The sequence below is a fragment of the Hyperoodon ampullatus genome, assembly GCF_949752795.1.
Source record: "Hyperoodon ampullatus genome assembly, chromosome: X".
Classification (NCBI taxonomy): Eukaryota; Metazoa; Chordata; class Mammalia; order Artiodactyla; family Ziphiidae; genus Hyperoodon; species Hyperoodon ampullatus.
In genome coordinates, this window is record NC_136913.1 from 1,712,195 (window position 1) to 1,739,749 (window position 27,555).

At 48.5% G+C, this 27,555-nt stretch overlaps 1 protein-coding gene across 1 annotated transcript; it reads left to right on the forward strand.

Moving 5' to 3' along the window:
* Positions 1–372: 372 nt before the first annotated feature.
* Positions 373–27,273, forward strand: CD99 (CD99 molecule (Xg blood group)). The gene is made up of 10 exons (XM_079728285.1): positions 373–479; positions 14,583–14,615; positions 15,881–15,925; positions 17,191–17,232; positions 17,867–17,935; positions 19,275–19,319; positions 22,353–22,397; positions 24,389–24,502; positions 25,436–25,492; positions 26,754–27,273. Exons 1-10 carry the CDS (start codon positions 413–415, stop codon positions 26,777–26,779), a joined length of 543 nt encoding a protein of 180 aa, XP_079584411.1. The 5' UTR covers positions 373–412; the 3' UTR covers positions 26,780–27,273.
* The last annotated feature ends 282 nt before the right edge of the window (positions 27,274–27,555 follow it).

The window sequence follows — 27,555 nt, forward strand, 5'->3', positions numbered from 1 at the left end:
AAAACCCCTACCCGTGCTCTGCGCTCTGCTACTCCAGACTGGACTTTGGGGACCGCGGGCTGTTGCACCCGAGGCAGGGCGTCCACTCTTAGCAGACCCCGGAGGGGGGGGCTTCACTCCGTTGTCTAGAGAGGCCGCCCGGGGGGTCCCGTTAAAGAGGGGTGGGAGGGTGGGGACGCGGCCCTGCACTTTGGGGGCAGGAGGGACTGGCCTCGCCCCGCCTCCCGCGCGCGTGCCCTGCCCCTGCGGCTCCCCGGGGGCCCGGGGGTGGGGCGGCCGCCAGCGGGGAGGGCTGAGGCCGGGGCGGGGCGACCGCTGCACCCTGACCCGGCCCCGCCCCGGGGGTGTCCCTCCCGCCGCCGCCGTCCGCGCGCCACTCCCGGGACAGACCCTTTGCGTCGCGGGGCGCACCATGGCGCGCCGGGCGGCCCTCGCGCTGCTGCTGCTCGGCCTGCTTGGCACCCAGGTGCCCACCCGGGGTGAGTGAGCGGCGGCCGGTGGGGCTCACGGGGGCGCGGGCCTGGCTTGGGGACCCGCGTCGGGGCCCCAGGGAAGGGCCGCGGGAGGGAGTCGAACCTTGGGGGACGGACGCTCCGTATGGGGTGGACATACTTCGGGGGGCATCGTGCGTAGGACACAAAGTTTGGGGGGCGCACTGGGGGAGCATGCACCTCGGGGGCGCGCTGTGCGGGGCCTACACACCTTGGAGGACGCATGGCGAGGGACGTATTTTGGGGGGGCGCACTGTGTGGGGGTGGCGCGTGGAAGGGGACGCGCCGGGGACCCCCGAGCCCTCCTTCCCGCCTAGAGGGACCCGCTGTGCCAACGGGTGGCCAACGCCCCAAGGAGGCGGCCTTACCCCTTCCTCGCCGCTTTCTTCCCGGGCGCCTTTGGACTCACTCCGCAGGCGAATGTCAGCGTTTGTTTTCACATTCACAGACTCTTAAAAGTTGGGAGGCCCCTGGGTGGGGCGGTGGCCCCCGAGTCCCCCCTCCTCCTCCCCCCGGGGTTCCCTCCAGTTCCCGGGCGCGGGTGTGCGCCCCGGCGGCCGCCCCGCGCCCCGGCCAGAGCGCTGGCAGGGCCCGGGGACCGCGTCTTTGTTCAGGCGCTCGGTGGCCGCCTCCGGGCGCCACGCCCTGCGGCCCGTGACTAAATTTGGACTCGGCCGGGGACCCTGAAACCCGGGAAAGGGGGGAGGAAGACAGGAAACACTCGGAGCTCTAGAAACGCCCAGCCGCTCTTGGGGTGTCCGGGCCGCGGGGACTTTTGGCGAGCGCGCGGTCGGGTACAGAACGCCGCCGCCAAGGGACACGTGTTCTCAGCCGATCGTCCGTGTGTCCGAGTAGATAATTCGGAAAACCGCACCCAAAAAAGTGTCAGGAGGACAGGACGCCCGGGACGCCCACACTCCCCAGCCAACCTGGCCCGTTTCTGGTTCTTGACTGCGTTTTCCTGTCTTTCACCTTTTAAAATGGAAGTTGAGATCCTGTTTTCCTGTCTCTCTCTCTCTCTTCTTTTAAAAGGAAAGTTGGGATCCTGCGTGGCATACAAAACAGGTTTCTCCGACTAACGGTTGTTTTGTGTCCTTTATGTGGTTATTTTTAAGTGGACAGCCACTAGGGCAGTGTCTTTCAGGAGTGGTCTGATCGGTGGAGGACACATTTTAGGAACCAGACACGGGACAGAGAAGGCCCGGTGTTTACCTGGAAATTTCCAGCTCAGCGCTAGAGGCTGAAGGTTGAGCCCTGGTCCCCCGCCTGATTTTTATTTTAGGGAGGATTTGCTAATCGATGTCTGCATTTTTTTAAATGTGTGCCATGTATTCTAGAAGTTGTGTGTTCGTTGCAGGCTTTAGAAAAAAATTCAGCCTGATCCATGGGGAACTCTTGGAATAGTTTACAGCTTGGTAGGGAGGGCCTGGGATGGGTTTCCTGTTTCTCTGTTTCCTGCCCTAATATCCCAACTAGCTGCCTCACCACAGAGTTCTTCATTAGTTGTTGTTGTTTTTTTTCCTGCTGTGTGGTTGAGTCACACCTGCTCATGAGAACTTTTCGGGCATCCCCCTGGCTACACCTTCATTCATGTTTCATGAGTTAATTGCCCTCTGAGCCCTTAACTGTGCGCCTCGCTCCAGGGAGATGGATGACAAGGGGTTCTGGTCGTCCAAGAAGGTGCCATCTGCTGGGGGAAGGGAAACATCTCATCAGGCAGATAGGACGCAGGGCCAAGGAATGGTAACAGCCCCACAGTTCAAGAACTCAGGGGTGGAGAACACAGTCTTGGCCAGTGTGAGGGTTTGGCTGAGTTGGAAGCTGTCTCTGGTGACAGTTGTGTTTTGTTTGTTTGTTTTTTAACACGTTTCACATACAGGTTATAGTCTACCCTGTATATAAAATGTGTAATTTTTAGAAAAAACCCAGAGCACCGTTACGCTAGAATTGCCTGATTTCTATGCAGGTTGCTCCCAGCTACTCCGGGTTGGTTGATGCTTTCAGCCAGCAGATGTTGCGGATTTAATGGCAGAGGGATGGGAGGGGAGCACAGAGCAGCGGGGGTGCTGGGGTGGTGAAGAGCCAGCCTCGCCCCGAAAGAGCAGACGGGGGACAGGGCCTTCATACATGCTGATCTCTTGGAGGGCGCCTCCCCTCCCCTGCCTGATCCTTCTGGGGTCCGAGGCAGGGAACGGACTGTTCCTAAGATACAAATGGGGTTTTATCAGGAAAGTTTGCTTCCGAGTTGCTGAAGTTCAGAACACACTTCCCTATAGAAATCGGGGTTTGGCTTCGTTTCCATTCTGGCTACAGAAGTCCATTGAGTCAGGGGTAGATCTTCATCGGGGTGCAGATAGCACTGGCCTGCTTCCCGAGGCCTTGGGACCCAGGGCTCTTGTGTTCCCAGGTTTTTCTGGAAATCCCCGTGGGACAGTGTGGAGTGGAGAGACGCAGGGGCCCTACAAGGAAAGAGGCAACTTTGGCTTTCGATAGAGCAGTGCTTCCTCCCGCCACCAGGGACACTTGGCCATGTCTGGAAATGTTTGTGGTTGTCTCAACCGTAGGGGGCGTGCTCCTGGCATGTGGTGGGTGGAGACCAGGGATGCTGGTCCACAGCCCGCAGTGCCCAGGACGCCCCTCATCAGAGAGTCCTCCAGCCCCAATGTCAGTCGTGCTGAGGCTGAGAAACCCTGACCGAGCATGGAGACTTAATATAAATCATCTATCTATCTATCCATCCATCCATCCATCCATCCATTTATCTACCTATGGCTGTGGTTTGCAATCTGGGATGACTTGGTCCCCCAGGGGGACATATGACAATGTCTGGGGACGTTTTTGGTTGTCACACTGGGGGGAGGAGGTGCTCCTGGCATCCGGTGGGTGGAGACCAGGGATGCTGCTGCACAGCCCACAAGGCCCAGCACGCCCCTCATCAGAGAGTCCTCCAGCCCCAATGTCAGTAGTGCTGAGGTTGAGAAACCCTGGAATTTCTGTCACAGATTCCAGGTTGTTGGTAGCTGGGGGTTTGGATTCAGTAGTCTTCCTCCAGGTAGGACACTCACATCCCGGGCTTTAGAACTCCTGGTACCTGGGCCACCTAAGTGCAGACCGGGTGGGAAATGGGTCCAGGAAGGTGCTGAATCCAGGACCCCACGCTCCATCCCAGCCTTTGCACAGTAGCCAGTGCTGTTTGAAAATCCAGAAACGCCTAGGGAAAGCGACATTTCCTGGGCAACTGACAGGTTTCCGGGGATTCCCTCTTCATCTCCACCCAAGCAGGCGTGGCTTCTCCAGCTCCCCATCCAGCTATTCCTGTTTCTGCTTGCCAGGCAGAGAAAGTGAGTTTCATTGTCCTGCCTGCATGTTTGGCTCTGATAAAAAGTTAATTGCGTGTTATTTCCTTCAGGGCTTTGGCTCTTTCTTCGTTCTCAGTTTATGATGGTTCAACCCCCCCTTTTTTTTGCATCTAGAGATATTAAAATACTTGATTTGGGGGGGTTCTTCATGGGGGGGATGCACTTTTCTTCATCTGGATGATATGCTAATTTTTCAGAAAAAGAATGCAGGTGGTCGAGTAGTTAAATCCATCCAACGTGTAGGATGCAGGGATTTCACGGATGAAGTCTGGAATTTTTTCCAGCTGAGGTTTTCCTCCCAAAGGAGGCTGACTACCACACACATGAAGCCCATGTATTTGTTCCTATTGAGATTTTCCAATCACCGTGGCTTCTTTTAGAGAGAAAAGAATCCCATGCTGTGTATGACTTACAGACGGGGTTAAAAAGAAGACGGAGGTTGTCTTGGGGTGAGGTGCCAACTCATTCAGCGTCCTGGCTTTCCGCAGAATCCTTCAGACACCCAGCTGTTTGAGGACGCCCAGCCCTGGTGGCAGCTGGGGAGACACATCTGGCACAGGACATCTCGCTGAGTCCCTGTGTGGTTTGTTCTGACACCCGGTAAATCAGTGGAGATTGCTCTTTGATCTCCTTTGCCAGTTCTTAGGGTTAACGATGGAGTGTGTGTTTACAGATCTCCGAAAGTCCTTTTGCGGGGATACAGTGGTTTTGGATGTGTTTTCTGCAGACAGAGGGGTGTTTTCTAACCCTCAGAGGATGACACATACTTGAAAATGAACTCCCCGCAAGCATTGTTATCAACATGGGTTTCATGATATAAGTCACGGCAGCCCCTTCGTGGCAGTAGTATTTACCAGAGCGTCTTTGGTGGAACAGGGAAGGTGTTGGAGAATTAGAATTCAACCCAACGTCAACCCAGAAAGCCTCTCCGCCAAGGTAGAAGGGAAAGAAACCCATCTTATGATCGAGTGAGCATGATACCAGGATGTGACATGCATCACAGGTGACCCACTAAGGCTGCAAAGACGCACTTTTAAAAGTAGCTAAGTAAATGTCACCCATTCTCTACAGGTTGTCAGAACAGGCTCCTTTAGCCGTTAAACGTATTTACCCACCTTGGAAAAGGACAGAGAAAGATCTGGAAGCAAAGGGCGAGGAAGAAAAGTCTCTTCCTTTGTTTCCACCAGGGCTTTTATTTTTAATTTACAGTCACCCTTCCAACCTTACAGGACAAGGACCCACATCACACACACATACACACACACACACACACACACACTTCAACCACAGTCAACAACCGTGAATATTTTGTTATATTTGTGTCCTTCTGGGAGAATGGCCAGGTTGTGTAGGATACACAAACGGCTGGTCTTACGAGATGCTGCCATATTGCTTCTGATTTTGGCTTTATCCTCCCAGGGAGTTCTGGTTGACCACCCAACGCTAGACGTCCTTTTTTTGTTTGTGCCTAATCTCTTGGGTGAAAGAGGTTAACTAACCAGAATTCCTATGTGTATTTACCTAATTAATAGGACAGGCACACCTCAGAGAGATTGTGGGTTCGGTTCCAGACCACCCCAGTAAAAGCAAGTCACAGGAATTTTTTGGTTTCCCAGTGTATGTAAAAGTCATGTTTACATTAGACTGTAGTCTGTCGGATGTGCAGTGACATTATGTCTTTAAAAAAAAACAATGAACATGGCTTAATTGAAAAATACTTTATTTCTAAAAAATGCTCACCATCCTCTGAGGCTTCAGAGACTTGTCGTAGTAACATCAAAGATCACTCACTGATCAAAGGTCACCGTCACACACATATCATAATGAAAAAGTTTGAACGATTGCGAGAATTACCAAAATGAGACACAGAGACATGAAGTGAACAAAAGTTGTTGGAAAAGTGGCACCAGTAAATTTGGTTGAAACAGGGTTGCCCCAAACCCTCAGTTTGTAAAAAACACAGTAAAGCTAAACGCAATAAAATGAGGTCTGCCTGTGTCTTTCACATCTGCATCTGTATCTGTCCACATAGGGACACAGGAGTTCCTTTTTTTTTTTTTTTTTTTTGCTTTTTGGAATCTGCTGTTTGTATTCTTCGCCTAATTCTTTTTTTTTAAATTTATTTATTCATTTATTTATTTATGGTTGCGTTGGGTCTTTGTTGCTGCACGCGGGCTTTCTCTAGTTGCGGCGAGCTGGGGCTGCTCTTTGTTGCGGTGCGCGGGCTTCTCATTGCGGTGGCTTCTCTTGTTGCCAAGCACGGACTCTCGGCACGTGGGCTTCAGTAGTTGTGGCACGCGGGCTCAGTAGTTGTGGCTCGCGGGCTCTAGAGCGCAGGCTCAGTAGTTGTGGTGCACGGGCTTAGTTACTCCGTGGCATGTGGGATTTCCCAGACCAGGGCTCAAACCCGCGTCCCCTGCATTGGCAGGCGGATTCTTAACCACTGCACCACCAGGGAAGCCCCTCTTTGCCTAATTCTTATGGCACTTTGGGGAGTTGGTGCACGGCTGTGTTAGTTTCAGCTTTGTCTTGAATGACTCAGTGTGGCCACCGTCTCGCTACTCATATTATTTTTTAAAAACCCCGTAAACAGGGTTTCCCTGGTGGCGCAGTGGTTGAGAGTCTGCCTGCCAATGCAGGGGACGCGGGTTTGCGCCCTGGTCTGGGAAGACAGCAAATGCCGCAGAGCATCTGGGCCCTTGAGCCACAATTACTGAGCCTGCGCGTCTACAGCCTGTGCTCTGCAACAAGAGAGGCCGCGATAGTGAGAGGCCCGCGCACTGCGATGAAGAGTGGCCCCCGCTTGCCACAACTAGAGAAAGCCCTCGCACAGAAACGAAGACCCAACACAGCCATAAATAAATTAATTAATTTAAAAAAATTTAAAACAAACAAACAAACCAAAAAAAACCCGTAAACAGAAAACCAGAAACTTCCTTTTTTTTTTTTCTTCCTCCCCCTAGAGTTAGATACAAGCCCTCTAAGCGGTGTTTTTCCAGTGGCGGTTAGGGACCCTTGGACAGGCTGGGAATTTAGTGCACGTCCAGCAGCATTGAAACGATGAAGATCAAATAGATTAGGGTAGAAAACACCAGCATACTTTACCCACGCTTTGCTAAGTAAGCATCGGTGTGGCTTTGGCGCCAGTTCATCTGTCTGGGTGGACTGGGCCGTGTCGTAAAATGTCTTTATTTCCGCAGAAGGCAGGCAGGGGCGTTTGAAATCCGTTGCACATCTGAACCCCTTTTCCATCGCTCTTGCCTTCCGCACTTGGACGTTTTGGATAGAATCCCTCTGTTTTCGAGAACGGCCATAAAGCTGCAGGGCATCAGCAACTTTTCAAAGAGCCAAGTAATGACTCCCAAGGGTGCTTTTGAGAAAAAGAAAAGAGAGAGAGAGAGAGAGAGCGAGAACTCATTTTCATCCCTGCCTGTTCACTTCCCTTCGTGAGAAGGCAAAGAGGCAGACCTGTTGTATTCCGGGACGTGGAAGGCATTCGTCATCCGCAGACAATGCAGCCAGCGAATTCCGGCTGTTGCTGTTTGTGCATCCGCAGGGCCTTCCACCCTCACCCTCCCTTCCCCTCCGCCTCCCCGCACCGCCCAGTGCGATCGCGCTCTGGCAACGCGTCCGCTTGTGCACTGGACCCGAGCTACTGATGCACAAAGAGTAAATCGATGGCAGGACACAGACAAGGCGTCATATAGACCTTGTCCCCCTGGCAAGACCTCAGATATGGCCGGTCAGCGTCTGCTGTCCTTGGCTGTTTTCTTTTAAGAAAGGGTCTGGGGTCAGTTCTCAGTGGAAGTTAAAGGGGTGCTGTTTGCCACGTCGTTGGCCCAGAATGTGCCCCACCAGATGAAGGAGACTCAGGAAGGGGAATTCTTAGGTGTTTGACACAGAGTAACACCGTGGGACAGGAAGAGGAAAGGGTGAGGCTGGGTCTCAGAGGGAGCGGGAGATGCACGTGAAAGGCCGTCCCTCAGAGGTCCATCTGCGGTGCTGCTGGACAGACGAGGGCAGCCTCCCCTCCCCCTACCCCCGCCCTGACTCGACTCCACGCTGAGGAATTAATTCAAGACTAGTGGCCTGGCTGGAGTGAGGTAGCGCTGGATAGGTGTGATTGATGATTGATGGGTGCATGGATGATAGATAGATAGATCGTAGGTCTATAGATGATGGATGGATAGACAGACAGATGGTGGAAGATAGATAATGGATAGATGATAGACACAGGATAGATGGAGAGATGTCAAAAGATAGAGGATGGATGGATGAATGGATGGATAAAAGATGATAGATAGATAGATATGACAGATTAGATAGAAGATAAATAGATAGATAGATAGCTGCAGTACCTATCTCAAGTGGTTTCCAGTGGGAGGGGGCCATTATCTCACTGCTCTGAAACCACCAGCACCTAGACTCACCGTAAGCACATCACCAGCCAGTGGGTTATCATCTCTGCATTCCTACAAGATAAGGAGCTGACTCAGAGTTGGGGAAGGAATCAGGGCATGGGAAAGACAGAGCAGAAGATGAGTCTCAGCTGGGTGTGGACTGCAACCTGCTACCATAGAGAAAGCTTTCGTGTCCACCTCTTGGAAAGCTGATGCTGGTTCCCCTGCAGTCCCGCCCCCAGATCTCTCTCCACCCTAGGCTAACCTCCGTACCTGCTGATAGATCTGGTCCGTCTGGATGCACCCACGGAGTCGACAGGGCTCCATATCCCCGGCTTCTCATGATGTTCTCCCCGGCCGGCATCTCCTCTTTCACTCCTGCTTCTCGTGGTAGGACCGTTTGCCCAGATTCTCAAAATGAAAAGTCACCTTGCATTCCTGCCGGCTCCTTCTCCCATATCCGATGTTAGCGAATCCTACTGATTTCATTTTCTAAATCTTTCTCCACCTATGCTCCTGTCTCCATTTCATTTTTAAGGCTCCCCCCTTCCCCTCCCCGAAATCCTTCCAGGAAGAATACAAGAAGCCCTGAACCAGTTTCTTCCCTGGGTGCTCAGGTATTTTGAGAAAGCCTGGGGACCCCCTCTCAGAAGAACATTTCTTTTTAATGCATAAAATAAAATACCTAGGACTGCCAGGGAAACCGATTATATTAAACCAGCTACCCAGTGTGCGGGGGAAGGAGTTGCTGGCCTTAGCCGAGGGTGTTGGCAGAGCCTGGAACAAGACAGCAGAAATGAGAGAGAAGGGACCAGCTGTGTTAAGGAGTAATAAGGCAATAAAAATCTATACTAGTGGCTTGCGAACCAGCTCCTAAAGTTTTTTCTTTAATTGGCCTGGGGCACAGCCTGGGCCTCGGGACTTATGAGGTCTCCTTGGATGTGCAGCCAGAGTTGAGAACCAAGATCTGGAAATGGATTTGGGGCTTTGAGTCAGATCCTGGAGATTATCTTTCAGGGGGACAATGAATTGGTTTCCTAGCTCAGGGAGACTGAATTTACCGGGGTCCTAGAACTACCCCCCTACAGCCGGGATGAGGGTCTTGGGCCACTCCTGCCATCCCAGCCCACCCAGCAGGATCAGCAGATTGTTAGAAATGCAGATTCACAGGCCCGACTCCCACCCACTGAGTCAGTGTCTTTGGGATCGGGGCCCAGGAATCTGGGCTCCCCAAATTCTAAAACTCACGGGTCCACCCGAAGCCCAACCCACAGCGTCCCCAGATGCTCTGGGTTCTTCCAAAGCTTGACACAGCCCAGAGTGGCACCCCCAGGGTTATGGTACAAGAGAAGAACCTTTCCCCTCCCTGTCACAAAATCTGTAAGGCAGAATGTTCAATTACATGGCTCGAGAAACGGCAAAACTATGTCTGGAGCAATTCCTTCCTAGCTACAGAAAAATAAGGGCATCTCTAATATTTAGAAATAAAATAAGATCAAACAGCATTCACCATTACCTCTGGCCCTGGACCAGCCCTGAACAGCAGTGACCAGCCTGCACGGGGCCAGGGCCGGGGGGACCCTGGTGTTGCCGTTGACGTTTCAGGGGACTGGGGGCGAGTTCTGGGGTCTCCGTTTCTTCCTCCCTAAAAGAGAGTCTTGCAGGTCAACGGTATTATCTAGACAGCTCCAGGAGCGTGCAGGCCGTCCAGAAAATTCATCCGTGGCTACCGTTAGTTTTACGTGATTCTTACCTCATTAGTAGGAAAATCTGAAAGCCCAAGGCATCTTTTAACTGCCTAATTTTTATTTTGATTCTAACTTTATTTCTAGAATTTATTTCTATTTTATTTGTGCCTGTATTTATATTATTAGGTTCTGTGTATAAATGATAAAATTTATGTATAATTCATAATTTCTATAATTTATTATTATAAAAATTTAAATTTTATCTCTACCCTTATTTTCTTTCTAGAGTTTGTTTCATGTATACATATATCCATTGATATAATTCATAGGTTCTGTGTATAAATTATAAATTACATAATTTATAGTTCATTATTATAAAATTTATATTTTCTAATTTTACTTGTAGAATTTATTTCTATTATATGTATACAGGTGTTCATTTACATAATTGATAGGTGCTGTGTATAAATTATAAATTACATAATTTATAATTTATTTAATTTATAATTATAAAAATTTATTTCCTATTCTCATTTTATTTCTAGAATTTATCTCTATTATATTTAAACATATATTCATTTACGTATTGATAGGTTCTGTGTATAAATTATAATTTATATAATTTATAATTTATGATTATGCAACTTTATCTTATTTCTTTTCTAATTTTGTTTCTATAATTTATTTCTATTTTATTTGTATATATTTATATAGCTTATAAATTCTGTGTCTAAAGTATAAATGACATAATTTGTAACTTCTATAATTATATTTATATTTAATTTCTCTTCTAATTTTGTTTCTAAAGCTTATTTCTACTTATTTTTATATATTTGTATAATTTATAAGTTCTGTATATAAATGATAAATTCTATAGTTTGTAATTTCTGTAATTATTATTGCAACTATATTTTCTTTCTGTTCTAGTTTTCTTTTTTCTTAATTATTTATTTATTATTTTTGGCTGTGTTAGGTCTTCGTTGCTGCATGCGGGCTTTCTCTAGTTGCGGCGAGCGGGGACTACTCTTCGTTGTGGTGCGCGGGCTTCTCATTGCGGTGGCTTCTCTTGTTGCGGAGCATGGGCTCTAGGCCCGCAGGCTTCAGTAGTTGTGGCTCGTGGGCTCTAGAGTGCAGGCTCAGTAGTTGTGGCACACGGGCTTAGCTGCTCCGTGGCATGTGGGATCTTCCAGGACCAGGCCTCGAACCCATGTCGCCTGCATTGGCAGGCGGATTCTTAACCACTGCACCACCAGGGAAGACCCGATCTATATTTTGTTTCTGTTCTAGTTCTGTTTCCAGTATTTATTTCATTTCTATTTCCATTTGTATAACTTATAAGCTCCGTGTATAAATTGTGTAACTGATCATCTCTATAAATTATTATCAGTAGTATTTCTATCCTCATTGTGATGTCTACGTCAGTGCTCCACCCTGATGGAATTTAAGGGAAACCGGATTCGGGCCTCGTGCTATGCGCTTGTCACTTGCACAGTTCATGGTTGTGGAACCTCAGATTCGCGGTTCAGCGGGTTTGTGAGGCACGTGCAGCTGCACAGGCTCCCCAGGAGGAGCCCGCGCCCAGGGTGGCCTTGGGGACGTCCTGGGGCTTGTCCTGGGTCTCGGGAGGAGGAAACCGAACAGATGGCTGGCGGGGGGAGCGTGCACGGCTGGGGGAGGAGGGTGCACGGGGGGCGGAGGGCGCACGGCAGGGGGTGTGTGTGCTGTGGGGATGACTCAGACCCTGCGTCTGGCGGGGCTGCCTCACATCTGGAGGTGTCCCCGTCCACATCTGGAGCTTGGAGAGGCCGCCTGGGAGCCGCAGAGGCGGTGCAGGCTGCCTCCGATGGGCTGGGAAACGGCAGCGGGAAGAGAAATGCCTGGGTGTCCCGCTTGGATGCCCGGCCCCTCCCCCAGCCCCACTGGGTCTGCTGGTCCTGGGTTTTCGTGCGGGACCCCCGGGGCTCAGCAGAGGGCTCTGAGTTGAGCCGTGACCTCTCCCCTAGGCGGGGCCACGTCCCCGGTGCTCAGGAGCCCAGATGAACGGGAAGTGGGGCGGGGGCACGGGGCCCAGGTGGGCTGGGGAGGCTCCAGGCCCTGGACACGGAGCTACCAGGCAGACAGACAGACACGTGCACACACACGTGCACGCATGCTCACACGCAGGGCACAGACACACGCATACATACACAACACTCACGCTCGATGCATATTTGCGCGCGCACATGCGTGCGCGCCCATGAGCACATACCTGCACCGCACATGCGCCAGTGCACGTGGACATGCATGCGCACAGGTACACGTGGGCACGCGTGCAGTGTGCACGCCCGCGGGCGCACGTGCTCATAGACACACGCACACGAGTATACTCACGTGCACATCCGTACACAGACACACCCACACAGGAGCGTGCACGCGCACGCATCACGTGTAGAAACATCTTATGTTCAAGTGTGTTGCTGTTGGTTTCAACGTTCCAAAGAGCCTGTCTGCTTGTTCTTTCCAAATCCCCGTCTGAAACGCAGCATCGTCCACCCCTTGAATCGCTCTGTTTGGGGCTGCTCGACACCCCCACCGTCAGGGGTGGAGGCGTCCCGATGGCAGGGACGCTGGCAGGGACGCTGAACATCTCAGGAAGGTCCCAGCGCCGTCGCTTCGGCAGAGGGAGCGTAGAGGGCGCGATAACGGTTGTGGGTCTCTAGGGAGACGCACAGGACCAGAGACGCGCATGTATGTGTAGGCTCTGCACTTGCCCAGGGGCGCTGAACAAATCCCACCCTCCCCAGCCGCCCTGGCTACCTCGTGAACATCTGCCACATGCTGCAGGACGAGCTGAAACCACACCTGTCCCTCCCGGGCTCTGAGATGCAGAAACCTGCGCCCCTCCCCCCGTGAGGGCTGGGGTCCGTCCAACGCAGGGCCTTCCCAGATGCTGCTGCTTCTGCTGCCTGTTGTTTTGTTTGTTTGTTTTTAATTTGGGGGCACAGCTCATTGTTCATATCGTATTTTTTATCGAAGTAGAGTTGATTGACAATATTAGTTTCAGGTGTACAGCAAAGTGATTCAGTTATTTATATATATATATATATATATATATCAGGTTCTTTTCCCATATAAGTTATTACAAGATATTGAATAGAGTTCTGTGTGCTCTACAGTAGGTCCTTGTTGTTTATCTATTGTATATATAGTCACGTGTATCTGTTAATCCCAAACTCCTAACTTATCTGTCCCCGCTCCCTTTCCCCTTTGGTAACCATAAGATTGTTTTCTATGTCTGTGACTCTGTTTCTGCTTTGTATATAGATTCATTTGTGTCGTAGTTTAGATTCCACGTATAAGTGATATCATAGGGTATTTGTCTTTCCCTGTCTTTCTTCCCTTAGTATGATCATCTCTAGGTCCATCCATGGTGCTGTAAATGGCATTATTTCATTCTTTTTTACGTGCCTGCCTGTTCTTAATACACACATGGAAAATCACACACACACAAATACACTTCCCAAACTACACGTAGGTGCACCTACACACGGGCACACACCCAAACTACACACATGCACATAAAAAACCCCACATATACACATACACTACACACACCACAAATACACACATGCCATCTGCACTTAGACACACACATGTGCACACACACAAAGCACACACACAAAGTGCACACACCTACACAAATACACACATACAAACCACCCACATACCTACACACTAAACCCCATGGATCCCAAACAACTCAGTAAATGGACACACACACACACACACCCAATCGCTCACACACATAGCTGCACACCCACCCACACACACGAGAGAGAGAAAGAGAGAGAGAGAGAGAGAGAGAGAGAGAGTGAGTTACAGGCTGACACCTGTCTGGTCTGTGAGACAGTCAGGGGGACTGAACACATTGCAACCTTCTGGAGGCGGCTTGTTACACGCCCAGCGCTTCATGACAGGGGACACGTGTGCCCTTGGCTTCTGCTCCTGCAGGATGATCCCCCGACCCGCTCTCACTCTCCTTTCCGCTGACCGGATGGTCCAAGTGCACTGTTCCCAAATTCCCTTACTTTGCTTTCCTTCAATCCATCATTAATTGGATAGAAACAGAAATAGTATTGAAATTGCTTCAGTAAAGCGGTAGCAACACGATAGAAGAACAGTGGAATTAAAGGCTGTTTCCCCCCTTCTCTGGGATCACAGGAAACGTAAAAGAAAATTTACCTTTTTCTGGGTTGTCTGGTGTTTCTACAAGAAGTACATTTTGGTTGTGTAATTATAGAGATGTTGCTAATCCAAGGGGTTTTTCTCCCCATGTTTTTTCTCCATCATGTATTGGAAATTGTTACTCACCTATTTCAAAACACCTGCTTTTTTAGAATAACGCACGTGCAGAATTACCATGGTTTCTCACTAATTTAATTGCTGCTAAACTCTAAGGTTGTCCATAATGTAAAACATAGGCTGACATATTCTTACATTTATGCATGAGAGGGGATATTTCAAATGAGAAATCACAACATGTGATGCATTTTCAAAGCCGCCAGACATCTCAAAATCCAAAATCATGCCCTTTTTTAATTGTCTTCTTAATTTCCCAATTTACTTCTATTTGACTTATTTCTAATTGGACTCTTTTTCTTTTAGGCCAAGATTTTGATTTATCGCATGCCCTTGATGGTGAGTAATATTAAAACATTTTGTAAACTACAGGGAATATTTTATTGGACTCTAGTAAATCTTTTGAAATATGTCTTACTGTGATAACTAGACTCACATAGGACGAAGAAAATCAAGATGCCCTTGTCAGGGTAAATAAATCTCTTTTGGTGGAATAATTGCCACACTCTGTGGTGGTGAATGAATGCCATGCAGGGCTGCCATGCGCTTGGGGAAGTGGCTGGTTCCCCATGGGCTGGTCCCCTGTGGGCTGGCCCCCCGTGTGCTCACTGATTCCATCCCTTGGCTGGTGGCTGCATCACCCCAATCTCTGCCTCTGCCTTCACGTGGCCACCTTGCTGTGCATCAGTGCCTCTATGTTTTCCAATTTCCTTCTGATAAAGGCACTCGTCTATAAGGGTCTGTGCTAATCCACTGTGACCACATCTTAACCAGTGTTGTCTGCAAAGACACTGTTTCCAAATAAGGTCACGTTCTGAGGTTCCCGGTGGATGTGAATTTGGGAGCCCAGTATTCAACCCAAGACATCTTTTTTTTTTTTTAATTGGAGTACAATTGCTTTACAATGTTGTGTTAGTTTCCGCCGTACAGCAAAGTGAATCAGCTGTACATATACATCCATCCCCTCTTTTTCAGATTTCCTTCCCACTTAGGTCACCACAGAGCACTGAGTAGAGCTCCCTGTGCTCTACAGTAGGTCCTCGTTAGTTATCTAGTTTATACATAGTACTGTATGTATGTCAAGGCCCCAAGGTATCTTTTTAACTCCTGGGGTCCGATGCAGAGGTGTGAGTCAAAACCGTGAGGGCAGTAATGTTCCCAAAAGCCAGCGGGGGGTAAGTCTTTTTCTTGACGATGGAACCCTCATTGGCTGGTGGGGAGAGATGCCGGGGAGGTGTCTGTGGTCCTAATGGCCTCAGCCCACATTGCCTTGGTTGCCTGGGGGTCCCAAGGAGCAAAAGGTGTGCTGCAGGTAGTGAACGTGCACAGCCTTGGAGCAAAGGGTCCCGTGTCCCTCCTTCTCCCACACAGATCCCGGGCTCTCCCTTGTGTCCTGTGTTCTCCCGGGTTCCTCTTTCACTCACAGTCCCCCACTTGGCATCATGAGGTGGGAGGGGTCCTTGGTCTCGGTGGCAGCCGTGGTGGAAAAAATGATGCTTCAAACGTTTTCCGAGTCTTTTTAGGGAAACAGAACAGTGTCGGGAGTTGATTCTGTTTCCCAGCTGCAAGTTTTACTGACAGAAATGTCTTTTCTCTTTCTTTAGACGATGACAAGAAACCCACTCCGGCCCTACCAAAAAAAGCCACCGGTAAGAAGCAAAGGTGCCCAGCATGCAAACGCAGCCAAGAAATCGTTGTTATGCGCCCCAGTTTTCCCAAGAGCTGGGTGAGACGTAGTCAGCTATTCACCGGCTCTGGATCCAGCCTGGTTAATATTTGAATTATGCTGTGATGTTGATGCTTTCAAGTGCACAGTGGCTGTAAGACAACGGACGTTGACACTTTGGCGAGATGCCTTTGGGTTCCCTGGAAGGCATCTCTGGATGCTTTTATTCTGAGTGTCTGTCCCTGGTTTTGGATACTCATTTCTTGGGCAGAACAGTTTTAGGACCTGGGACCCTCATATAACCCATGAGCAAACTTCGATCTCAGCCTCTAGGAGGAGCATACTAGTTGTCACTAACCCTTTCCAATAAAAGTCAGCAATCAGACCGATCATGGAATTGACCAAGGGTCAGATTCATTGGTGGTTAGTCACCCACAGTAAAATCGATGCCCAAAGTTACAGAGCTCTTATCACTGATTTTTAAGAAAATGTGATAGCTCTCTTCAAATGTTGGGCTTCTCATCTAGAATGGCATCTTATGAGGAAAAAGATAGCCTTGTTCAGAGCCAGGTCCTTGACCTGTGCAGGCACGTGGAGGATGCTGGACAAGTCATTATTGAACAATGGACTTTGTACCGTCACGCGCTCCCTGGGGCAGCAACGCTGTTTCCCAGTCGTGACTCTTGATGGGTCAGTACATCGTGTTGGGTGGATACACAAGCTCACCTAGATGTTGCTGGGACTTGCAAAGAGTCCTTAAAACTAAGAAGGCAACCTCGGAAGCCATCAGGAGTTGTCACATCAAGTATACCTGGGTCAGGTGAATCATTTTCTTGGTGGGCACAAGCCCAGATCTGGCCACAGACTTCCCCCCTTATCTCGTAGCATCTACCTTGCAGAAGTTGTTGGCAACTCGGTAGGGGATGACGCTAGGATGAACAGTCCCCGAGGAAGAATTGTCTGCAGGCGGAAGTTGGAATTTCAACTTGGTCCATGGGGCGTAATTGATTTATAAATTACTTTCATTGTTTTGGTTTGGTTTTGCCTTTTATTCCTCTCCTTGGAGAGAAGGATGAGATGAATACGGTCAGGAATTTGGTTTTTCTGTTGAGACGCTGGTCAGACTGTTATCCAGGAAAGTGTTTTGAGATGTGGAGATGCAGTGTTTCCTCCATCTATTTAAGAAGTCATTTCTGTTCCTCGTTTCACCCAGAACTTCAGTATTAACTATCTGTTTTTCTCCTTTAGATGATAACTTCAATTTAGAAGATGCCCTTGGTGGAGGGAGCCGTAAGTAGTACCTCCTAAATCTCCTATGTGTCTGACTTGCTTATTTATCATTGCAAAGAGGCTATCGCTTTTAAATAAGTCGAATTAGTTTTTACCACGAAAACCTAAGGAACAGATGTATTGTTTGTTGTGGTTGAATTTTTGGCTTTTATCCGTATGCCTACTTTTATTTTAAAGCTCTTACAGTCTTTGGGGTGATATAAGACAAACTGAGTATCCTTGCCAGGGCCGGCCTCATGGGCGCGTAGGGTCACACAGGGCTCCACACTCAGAAGGACTTCCTTCCTTGGTTGACTGCTCTGTGGCCGCCATATTGAATTTCTTAGTACAGTTTAAGCAAGGGACTCTGCATTCTCATTTTGCCCTGGGCTCCACAAATTCTGTAGCTGGTCCAGCCATCTGCTTTATTTTCTATTGGAAATACATGAATTTAAGTATTGCAGCTGGATGATGATGCAAAGAAATCCACAGGTGCCTGTGTGTATGGGTATCCCCATCATGACAAAGGACTTGCCCCGCCATGAAAAAGGACATGCTTCCATTTCTAACTGTTTAGTAAACCATCTGTGTGCAAATGCACGTTTTGTTTTCTTGACTGCAAAGTGCTCATAATTGCAACTCTCCTCTTTTACAGATGACCCAGTGTCACCCAAACCACCCAAGCCAAAACCTAATCCAAACCCCAACCAGCCCGGCTCTTCTGGTAAGACCTTCTCGCCCCTGTGGGTCCTTGTGTGTTTTTCAGAGTACAGTGATTTCCATGTCAGCTGAAAGGAGGTAATTTCAGATTTAGCATGATCTTACTGTGAACTCTCTGTGCAAGGTAATGCCAATTTTCCAGTCGTGGAAAACAGTTTTCAAAAAGATATTTTTGGTTTGGATTTGATTTTTAGTTTGCTGATTTAACTTCCAAGGTTTTAATGGAAACTTTAAAAAATTAAATGTAAGATTTTAACATAGAGAATCAGTATGGAGAAAAATACCAGCCTGTTCTTTCCCTTTAGAGAAGCTCTTGGCTTGTTTTTTTTTTTAAAGGTTTTTGCCGCCTTTTTTCTGACACATCATAGTATTCTCTGAGTATTTGACTGACATCAGTGTTCTGAGTTGAATGGCTGTTGAAACTTCAGATTTTGAGTTGGCTTTTTTGTTTGTTTATATATTTGTTTAATTATTAATGCAGAAAAATAGAAATACTGTCTGTCCTCTACCACAGTGAAGATGGTTATTCTCCCTAGTATTTTATATCAATTTAAATGAAACATCTGTTAAGTAAAACTGTCCATCTTTTATTCACACTGTGTCATAACATTATTTTTTGCTTACTAGTATTCCATAAGCATTTTCTTATGTCATTGAATAACTTTTATCATACGACTTTTCTTGGCAGTTATATACTATCATAACTAATCCCTAATTTAGAAAATGTTATGTTTCTCTGCTATTTAAAAGTATTAGTTGCAAAGCAAATTGAAGCCATCTTCATATGCTTTCTTACGGTTTTATTTCTTTTTTCTTTTTTTAATAAATAAATTATTTAATTAATTTATTTACTTTTGGCTGCGTTGGGTCTTCGTTGCTGGGCACAGGCTTTCTCTAGTTGCAGAGAGCGGGGGCTACTCTTCGTTGCAGTGCACGTGCTTCTCATTGCGGTGGCTTCTCTTGTTGCGGAGCATGGGCTCTAGGCACGCGGGCTTCAGTAGTTGTGGCACGTGGGCTCAGTAGTTGTGGCTCACGGGCTTTAGGTGCACGGGCTCGGTAGTCGTGGCGCCCAGGCTTAGTTGCTCTGCGGTATGTGGCATCTTCCCAGACCAGGGATCAAACCCATGTCGCCTGCATTGGCAGGCGGATTCTTAACCACTGCGCCACTGGGCAAGTCCAGTAATTGTATCTTTGAAAGATTCCTTCCATAGAGTAGTACCTTTATGGGGTTCCCCGCCACCCAAGTCTGCTTTTGATTCTGATGTGTTTCCCTTCACCCCCAAGACATCAAGACACTCCCGACAGTTCTGACGTGACAGATGATGGTGTCTTTTTCCTTCTAGATGACTTTTCGGATTTGGACCTTACTGATGCGACTTCAGGTGGAGGTAGGGTTCCCCTTCTTTTTTTGTCTTTCTTTCTTTTTTTAAAAAATCTTTTGGCTGCGCCGTGCGGCATGTGGGATCTTAGTTCCCTGACCAGGGATTGAACCCGCGCCCTCCTGCAGTGGAAGGGCAGAGTGCTAACCACTGGACCGCCAGTGAAGTCCCTCAGTTTTTTATTTTATATTGAAGTATAAGTTGATTAACAATGTTGTGTTAGTTTCAGGTGTACAGCAAAGTGACTCACTTTTACATAGACATCATGTGTCTATTCTTTTTCATATTCTTTTCCTGTATAGGTTATTATAGAATATTGAGCAGAGTTCCCTGTGCTCTACAGTAGGTCCTTTTTCCACCTCTGTCTTTAAAATCTTAGGTCAATGTGGAGGCCAAAGCAGTATTTAAATATAATAAATAAATAAGTATAAAACTAATATATGCTTAGAATAGTTATAACTTATGAAATATATAGTCATTTTTATGTATTTATGTATGTGTAAATGATAGTGTATACGTATGTTACATATAAATATATTTTTACTATATTCATCTATTATGCTTATGTAATCTAAAATAAGTATTAGGTCTAGTATATGTGTATGTAATATATAACACATAGCCAGACACAAGGTAAAGATCTCCTCCACCAGGATTCCTTTGGGTCACCCTCAGGAGGTGGGGAAAGATTGGGCGTCAGCCTTGAATTTGGGTGTCACTCTTGGCCCACAGCCTCCTAGTAGGGCTACAAACTCAGAGCCTCGGGACCTCCACCTGGAGGGAAGCTCCTTCCATGGCAGTTAACTCCAGCTTCCCTGCCAGGTAGAAAACCCTGGCTCCAGCCCCCAGTTTGGGAAATCTTTTATTTCTAACTCTGCCGTCGAGCTCTGGTTCTTGTTTATTTCTTGGAGAATTGAGCATAAATGGTGAATAATAATAATAAGATGATGTGAAGATTTCCCAGGAGGAGACCCATGGCTCTGACATCCTTGGGGAGGGACTTTCATGCTCTGATGGCTCCCCACATACCCACCCTGACCCGTGCTCTTCCCCCTGCATGTAAAATCTGTTCATTCTCCCTTCTCTTTTTAAGCATTTAGGTTATACCAGTTTCTTTTTTTTTAAATAGAAAAATGACATTTTTATTAGTTAACTGCCTGATACCCCTTAATACTTTTTTCTGAGGTATCGTTGATGTACAGTATTGTATAAGTTTCAGGTGTATGACGTCGTGATCCAGTATTTTTCTAGGTTGTACTCCACTTACAGTTATTATAAGATATTGGCTCTGTTCCCCGTGTTGTGCAATCTATCCTTGTAGCTTATTGCTTTTATATATAGTAGTTTGTTCCTCTTAATCCCCTCCCCCTATCTTCCCCCTCCCCCATCCCTCTCCCCACTGGGAACCACTAGTTTGTTCTCTATATCTGTGAGGCTGCTTCTTTTTTGTTATTTTCACTAGTTTGTTGTGCTTTTTAGATTCTGCACCCGTTTCTCGTACGTGTCTTTACGCTTTGATATTGGATGTCCTCCCTATGGTTCCCTTAAGGTGGTTTCTAAGAAGTAGGGTTTCTGAAAGGAGTTCCCACTTTTACAACCCTTCATGGGCTGCTAAATGGCTTTCCAGAATGGCTGGGATCGTTGATGGTCCCACTGGTAACAGGACCATGTAAGAGATGGCTGGGTTCGTTTCTCACTGGCCTGCCTTAAATGTCACCGGAAACATTTTTGCTTTGAATCCTTGCTTGATGGAGTGCCACTGATTGACATCAATGGATGAACCAGCCCCCAAAGGATTATAAGTCTGTTTATGTCAGTCACGCCCTTACAGTGACATGCTTTTTTGTCATCTCATTTGCCTTCTACCGGGAATATCCCTACTTCCCCTCTTGAGCTCACATACCTTTCAGAGTAAACCCCTTCTACCCTGGTCCCCAAAGTCATGTCTACAGTGGCTAGCTGTCTACCTTCTAAATTGGTTTTCCGTTTAAATTTACATCTCTAGGTGCTGTACAAGATCGCCCCACTTTGAGGGGTGTAACAGGCTGGATTCTAGTTTGATACCCGTGTAACGTGCTCTTACCCACTGAATGTAACAGGCTGTACGTTGGCTCTGTAGCTGTGTAACATGCAGCCCCTCCTTTGTAGCAGGCAGTGTTGCTCCATAGCCATGTAACATGCAGTGCCTGTGTGACTATACTGTAAAGGCACACTGGGAGTGACTGGCTGACATTAAACAAAGCTAAAGGCACTCTCACAAGTGTACAGTCCACTGGGTGGGTTCCTGGTTTGTGCACTAATCATTGTACAAGCATCAGCTTAACATTGAGTATCAGGAATTGCCTGACGGTCCAGTGGTTAGGACTGTTCGCTTTCACTGCCAAGGGTGCAGGTTCAATCCCTAGTCGGGGAGCTAAGATTCACAAGCTGCATAGTATGGGCAAAAAGAAAAAACAAAATGAGACAAACAACAACAAAAACATCGAGTATCCATTGGCATTAAATGTGGAAAAAGTAGAGGGGGTGGTGAAGTGGTAGCCCTTAGCCCCGGAGAAAGCACGAATGAAGACCATACCCAGAGGTGGTGGGTCCATGGATAGCACATGGCCGACATCCACCCCTAGTGAGACTGGGGGGCCTGAGAGTCAACAGGAGTGTGCCTGGGATGACCCCATAGCCACGCGAGGGTCTCAGGTGGGCTCTGAGGTCCTTGCTGGGTTTCTCCCCGAATCCCTGGGGGACTTTGAGGACTCGGTGGGTCTCCTAGAGCCCACCATGGGGCCAGGGGGTTGAGTCAGGTGCCAAGCCTGGATTTCAGGGACACGGGAGCCAGACAGGTGACACTGCCCGCAGAACGAGGACAGCCCCTCCCAGCTGTGGAAAGGGACACCCTGATACTAATGGCCCCATCAGTCCCATGGTCATTTCTCTTAAGGAAACTTCACAACCCAAGGTCAGAGGAGCTGGTCCTTGGTACGACTTTTCGGTTACCGAATGTGTTCCCAGCACCATTTGTCACCAAGCCTTGTTCCTCTCTTGCAGGAGGCGGTGGTGATGGAAACCAGAAGCATGGCGAAGCGGAGCAGGGTACGTACCCCTGGTTCCTGATGTCCTGGGCTCCTCACGTGTACTGTTGAGGAAAGCAGGAGCCAGTGGTCCCAGCCTCACCTTTAGTATTTGCAGCGTCATCCGAAATATACTGCAGTGAAGAATGGTTCTCTGGACACACGTTCCAAGCGGGCTCAGTGGACACACAGGCAGACCCCGGAGATGCTGGGGATGCAGATCCAGGCCACCGCAATCAAGCGAATATCGCAATACAGCAAGTCACACGAATTGTATGGTTCCCCAGCGCATCGAAAAGTGATGTTTACACTACACTGTAGTCTGTTCAGTGTGCAGTGGCATTATGGCTAAGAAAAAAACACCATGTACAGGCCTACATTTATAAAACTTTCTATTGCTAATAAATGCTCACCATCCTCTGAGCCTTCAGCGAGTCATAGGAGTAACATCAGAGATCACGGATACCATCACAAATAGAATCATAATGAAAAACTTGAAATATTAGAAGAATTACCAAAATATGATACAAAGACATGAGGTGGGCAAATGCTGTTGGAAAAATGGCACCGATAGACTTGCCTGGCATAGGGTGGCCACAGACCTTCAATTTGTTAAAAAAAAAAAAAAAAAACAGGGCTCCCCTGGTGGCGCAGTGGTTGAGAGTCCACCTGCCGATGCAGGGGACACGGGTTTGTGCCCCAGTCTGGGAAGATCCCACATGCCGTGGAGCGGCTGGGCCCGTGAGCCATGGCCACTGAGCCTGCGTGTCCGCAGCCTGTGCTCCGCAACGGGAGAGGCCACAACAGTGGGAGGCCCGCGTACCGGAAAAAAAGAAAAAAAACACACAGTATCCGTGAAGTGCACTAGCATGAGGTCTACGTGGTACCGACAGGATCTGCATTTTAAGTTCAGTCGCCCTTCCAAAGTGCCCTAAGAAGGAACGCCATCCATATTACCCAGGGTCCTCCAGAGAAATGGGACCACTAGGACGTATAGAGATGAGTAGAAAGACACGTATTATAAGGAGTTGGCCCACATAGTTACAGAGGCTGAGAAGGGCCTCGATCTGCTGTCTGCACGCCGGACACTCAGGGAAGTGGCCAGTCAGTCCCAGTGCAAAACACCGAGAACCAGGACAGCGAATGGCGTAGGTCCCAGTCTCAGTCCAAAATCCCAAGAAGCAGGAGCACCAGTGTCCAAGGGCGGGAGAAGATAGATGTGCCAGCTCAGGCAGAGAGCAAATTGTCCCTTTTTGATCTAATCAGACCCTCAATGGATTGAACGATGCCTGTCCATGTTAGTGAGTGCAAGTTGCTTTACCCAGGCTAACGGGTTCGAATGTTATTTTTTTCTGGAGACAGCCACATGGACACATCCAGAAATAAAGTGTTCCCAGCTGCCTAGGCAGGCCCTGGCCAGTCCACCTGACACATACGATGAACCATCCATCACACCATCCTTCTTTTTATTCATGGGGCAGGATGTCTTGTGCACCTGCCACGTCAGGAAACAGCTGTAGATGTGGGACGGATGCAGGTAGTTTTAGAATTCTTGATGGTGGCTGGAAACCCCATCACCGTAGAGCACATGAGAGTAACGAAGAGGTCGGTGACTTTGATTTTTCAGAAGGTACATGAAGAGCCGGGCATCTGGCTGCTTGAGGTCACACGGCCTCTGAATGGTCCCCGCTCAGCCCCCTTCCACTGTGGATTTGTCACCCACCTGAGAGCTTCCTCACTGAGCTGGGAGGACAGCTGAGCTGGTCCTAGGGGTGGGGAAGAGGTGGGGTTTGACATCCCACTGGGAGCCAGTTCTTGGAAACAGCTCGCGTAGTAAAATGAATTCCGACGTGGCTCCGGAGTGACGGTCCCTCCGTGGTTACCTGGGGCCCCGCCTCTCAGGCCTCAGCCCCATCCTCTTCCTCCAGGCAGGGCCGCCAGCCCCCAGCCCCGTGGTGCGTCTGCGAGGGTTACGTGTTTGCCTGTCATGGTGCCCTGTGCTTCCTCCCACAGCCGACTCCCCGGGGGTGGTCCCTGGGATCGTCGGTGCCGTCGCAGTCGCCGTGGCTGGAGCCATCTCCAGCTTCATCGCCTACCAGAAGAAGAAGCTGTGCTTCAGAGAGAACGGTAAGGCGTTCACCACCACGTCCTTTCCATGGGGCCTTGCTACTTTGAAAACCGTGCTTTCTTTTAAAAAAAGAACTAAAAAGTAGAACTCAGGTTGGCACGAAACACGTGGAAGGCGGCCGAGGGGGTCCTGAAGTCGCTAGAAAACTGGGATATGACTCTGTGGCTTTGATCCCAGCGTCTCCTGCGTTTAGCCGTGTGAGCTTGTGCAAGTTACTAACCATTCCATGTTGGGGAGCGGGCGTTCCCATAACGAGGAGAGATGATAGTCTGCGCTTTAGAATTTTTGTGAAGGTCAGTAAGGTCATGTGTGAAAGTCTTGACAGGTTGCCGGGCAGAGAGTGAGTGTTGAAGAAATGTTAGCTCTTCGATTCATTCATTGTTATTTACGTGGACCGCCGAATGCCACCGTTACCAGCCCAGAGATCGGAATTCCATCATTGGGCATTTTGGGACTTTGTACTCAAATGCTAAGTTACTTAGGATTCGTCCTGACATCAGTGAGTTCTACTGTTTTGAGCACAGTTTATGTTTGTGCATCTCTGGAAGACTCTGTCTAGGTCTTGCTTTGAGAACCAGCGAGGGGTGGGTTGCGATGTTTGTGCATTTTGAATTCTGTCGCCTCACACCGTATGCTGGGAGATCGTTTCTGGGGGCCGGCGGGGCGCGGCATGGTCCTCTTTGCGTTGATGTATGTGTGTTCGAAAACTTTTGGAGTAGAAATTGGGAAATAAAATGATAGACTGAAAAAGCATGGGAGAGAACAAACCAGACCCCACGAGGTGCCTTTCATGCCCTGATGACCAGGGCGGTCCTCTGCTTGGGGGCAGCGGTTGGGGATAGGAGGTGGGAGGCCAATTCAGCTTGAGAGTGACCATCAGGGTGCGTTGTCTTGGCATTCACCCTCCTGGGGCGTTCTGTTCTTGCTTGCAGCTGACCAAGCCGAAGTCAACATGGAGAACCATCAGGGCGCCAACGCCGAGCCACCGGGTAAGAAGCGACCCGAGTGGCCCCCTCCCGGCCCCCCGCGGGTCTGTTTTACCTGCTCTCACCACTGTCCTGCTCAGATTCTTGGATGGGATCCTTTGTGTCTCGAAGTTTTCAAGGGGGTTCTCTGGGGAGATGCTACATAGAGTTTCCGGGGCTCGAGGCTTCTGATGAGACCTAAGTCTGCTTCAAGTTCTCTTTAAATGTTGGCTACGAGAATTTTCCAAGTGTCGCCCCATTGCCGCATGGCCGGAGTCAGCAGCTGGCTGGCGTGCATCTTCTGAGATGCACCTTTTGCAGCATTTTCATGTGCTGCGGTCACTTTTACAGAATCCTCCCAACCTGGTGGAGAATTGGACCAAGAGGAGGTGGTGCAAATTATGGAAACTTCTCAGGGCCAGAGGTGGGACATTCAGTGATTAGAACCACTTCTGAAAATGGCAGGAAAACACAAATTATGTGTCTATACACCTGTGTGTGTTTCTTTCTTTTATTTGTGTATATATGTGGAGACCCACTCCTTTGCCCAAGCAAGGCAACAGGTATTGCACAGGATGCCTGTGGAATTGACCTAAGTTTTGGGGTTTGTTTTTTTTTTAAGTTTTTGGCCACACCCCACGGCATGTGGGATCTTAGTTCCCCAACCAGGGATTGAACCTATCTATGCCTTCTGCATTGTAAGGCAGAGTCTTAACCACTGGACCACCGGGGAAGTCCCGAGATTAGTTTGTAGTGAAAAGCTAACATAGTTTTAATTCTAAAAATACGGACTTTTAGAAAGTGTCTAGCTCATTGCTCTTTCAAATAAGGGAAAGAGCTCTCCTTTTTTGCGAAGGAGACCTCCAAAGCAGAAATGAACTGATCCGAAAATCTCAGCCCTGCATTGTTGTCAGTGAACCAACGCCGTGGACCCTCATTTACAGAATTATTTATTCTGAAATTTGTACTTTACAGACATTTCTTACCGTCTCAGAGAAGTCGCTCGTAGAGAATGCCTCGTCTTAGTTTCTTTCTGTTTTTCCCGAAGTGTCCGTTTTTTCATAGTGACCGTTGCCTCGTAGTATGAAATTTATTGAATTGTTTTTTCTAACCAGTTAGATTTCGTTTTTGCTTTCTGTCAGTAGTGAGTGTTGAGCACACTTCTATCTTTTGTAGAAATAGAGTCACCCGCTTCTGGAATTTTCCACCTGCAGGTATCCGCGTGCTTGTCGGGGCCGCTGGGAATGCCGTTTCAAATCTGTTCTTGTGTCTTGCTTCTCTGCAGTTCAACAGACCCTTCTGGAGAAATAGAAGGTTGGCATCCAAGTGATTCATAGCAGGATCCCGAGCTGGCCTGCTGAGCCTCTCCGAAGTTCGCCTGCAGGGACGGGGCGGCCCCGCCGGGAACAAGCCCCGGCTTGTCTGTGCCTTTGCTCAACTTGGGATTCCTAGTTTTAACCTTGAGGTGCGTCACCACCGTGCTGGGTGGGTGAGATTGACTTGTGATGAGTTTTGCCTCCAGAGGGGAATTACACTCAGATTCTCCACGGCCCTGAGGGGTTTCCCGTGTGCTGTGAAAGGCTGACCGGCCAAGTCCCCATCATTCAACCCCACTGAAGTTCCCCAAACAGAAACTCCGGACTGTTTACAAATTGCCTGTAAATTGAATGCGTCTGAACCTCTGCTGATGTTGACCTTTTTGTAGAGGGAGGTAAGCCTTCAGCGAGTTTCCTCAAAAGTTCTTCCATTTATTAGGATTTTTTTTTGTTTCCACACCAAACTAATAAAAAGAAATTAGAAACCAAGTACTTTTTACTTAATGTCTTGCCATGGGGTGACTTTTTAAAAAGGTTGTGAAACTAGTGGGATGGATCCCCTGTTCCCTTTTCTGGGGCTGTAAGACAGACGGTCACCCTAAGTGCTCACTCTTTATAGCATCTTGCAAAGAACGGAATGGCTACTCGTCTCCTGGTAACCAACGATGACTTTTCCACCTTTAGAAGCATCTCCCCCATTTAGGACAGCACACACACCGCACAGCGTCCAGAATGCTTGCTTTTATACAAAAGGGCTTTGCTTGGATTTTT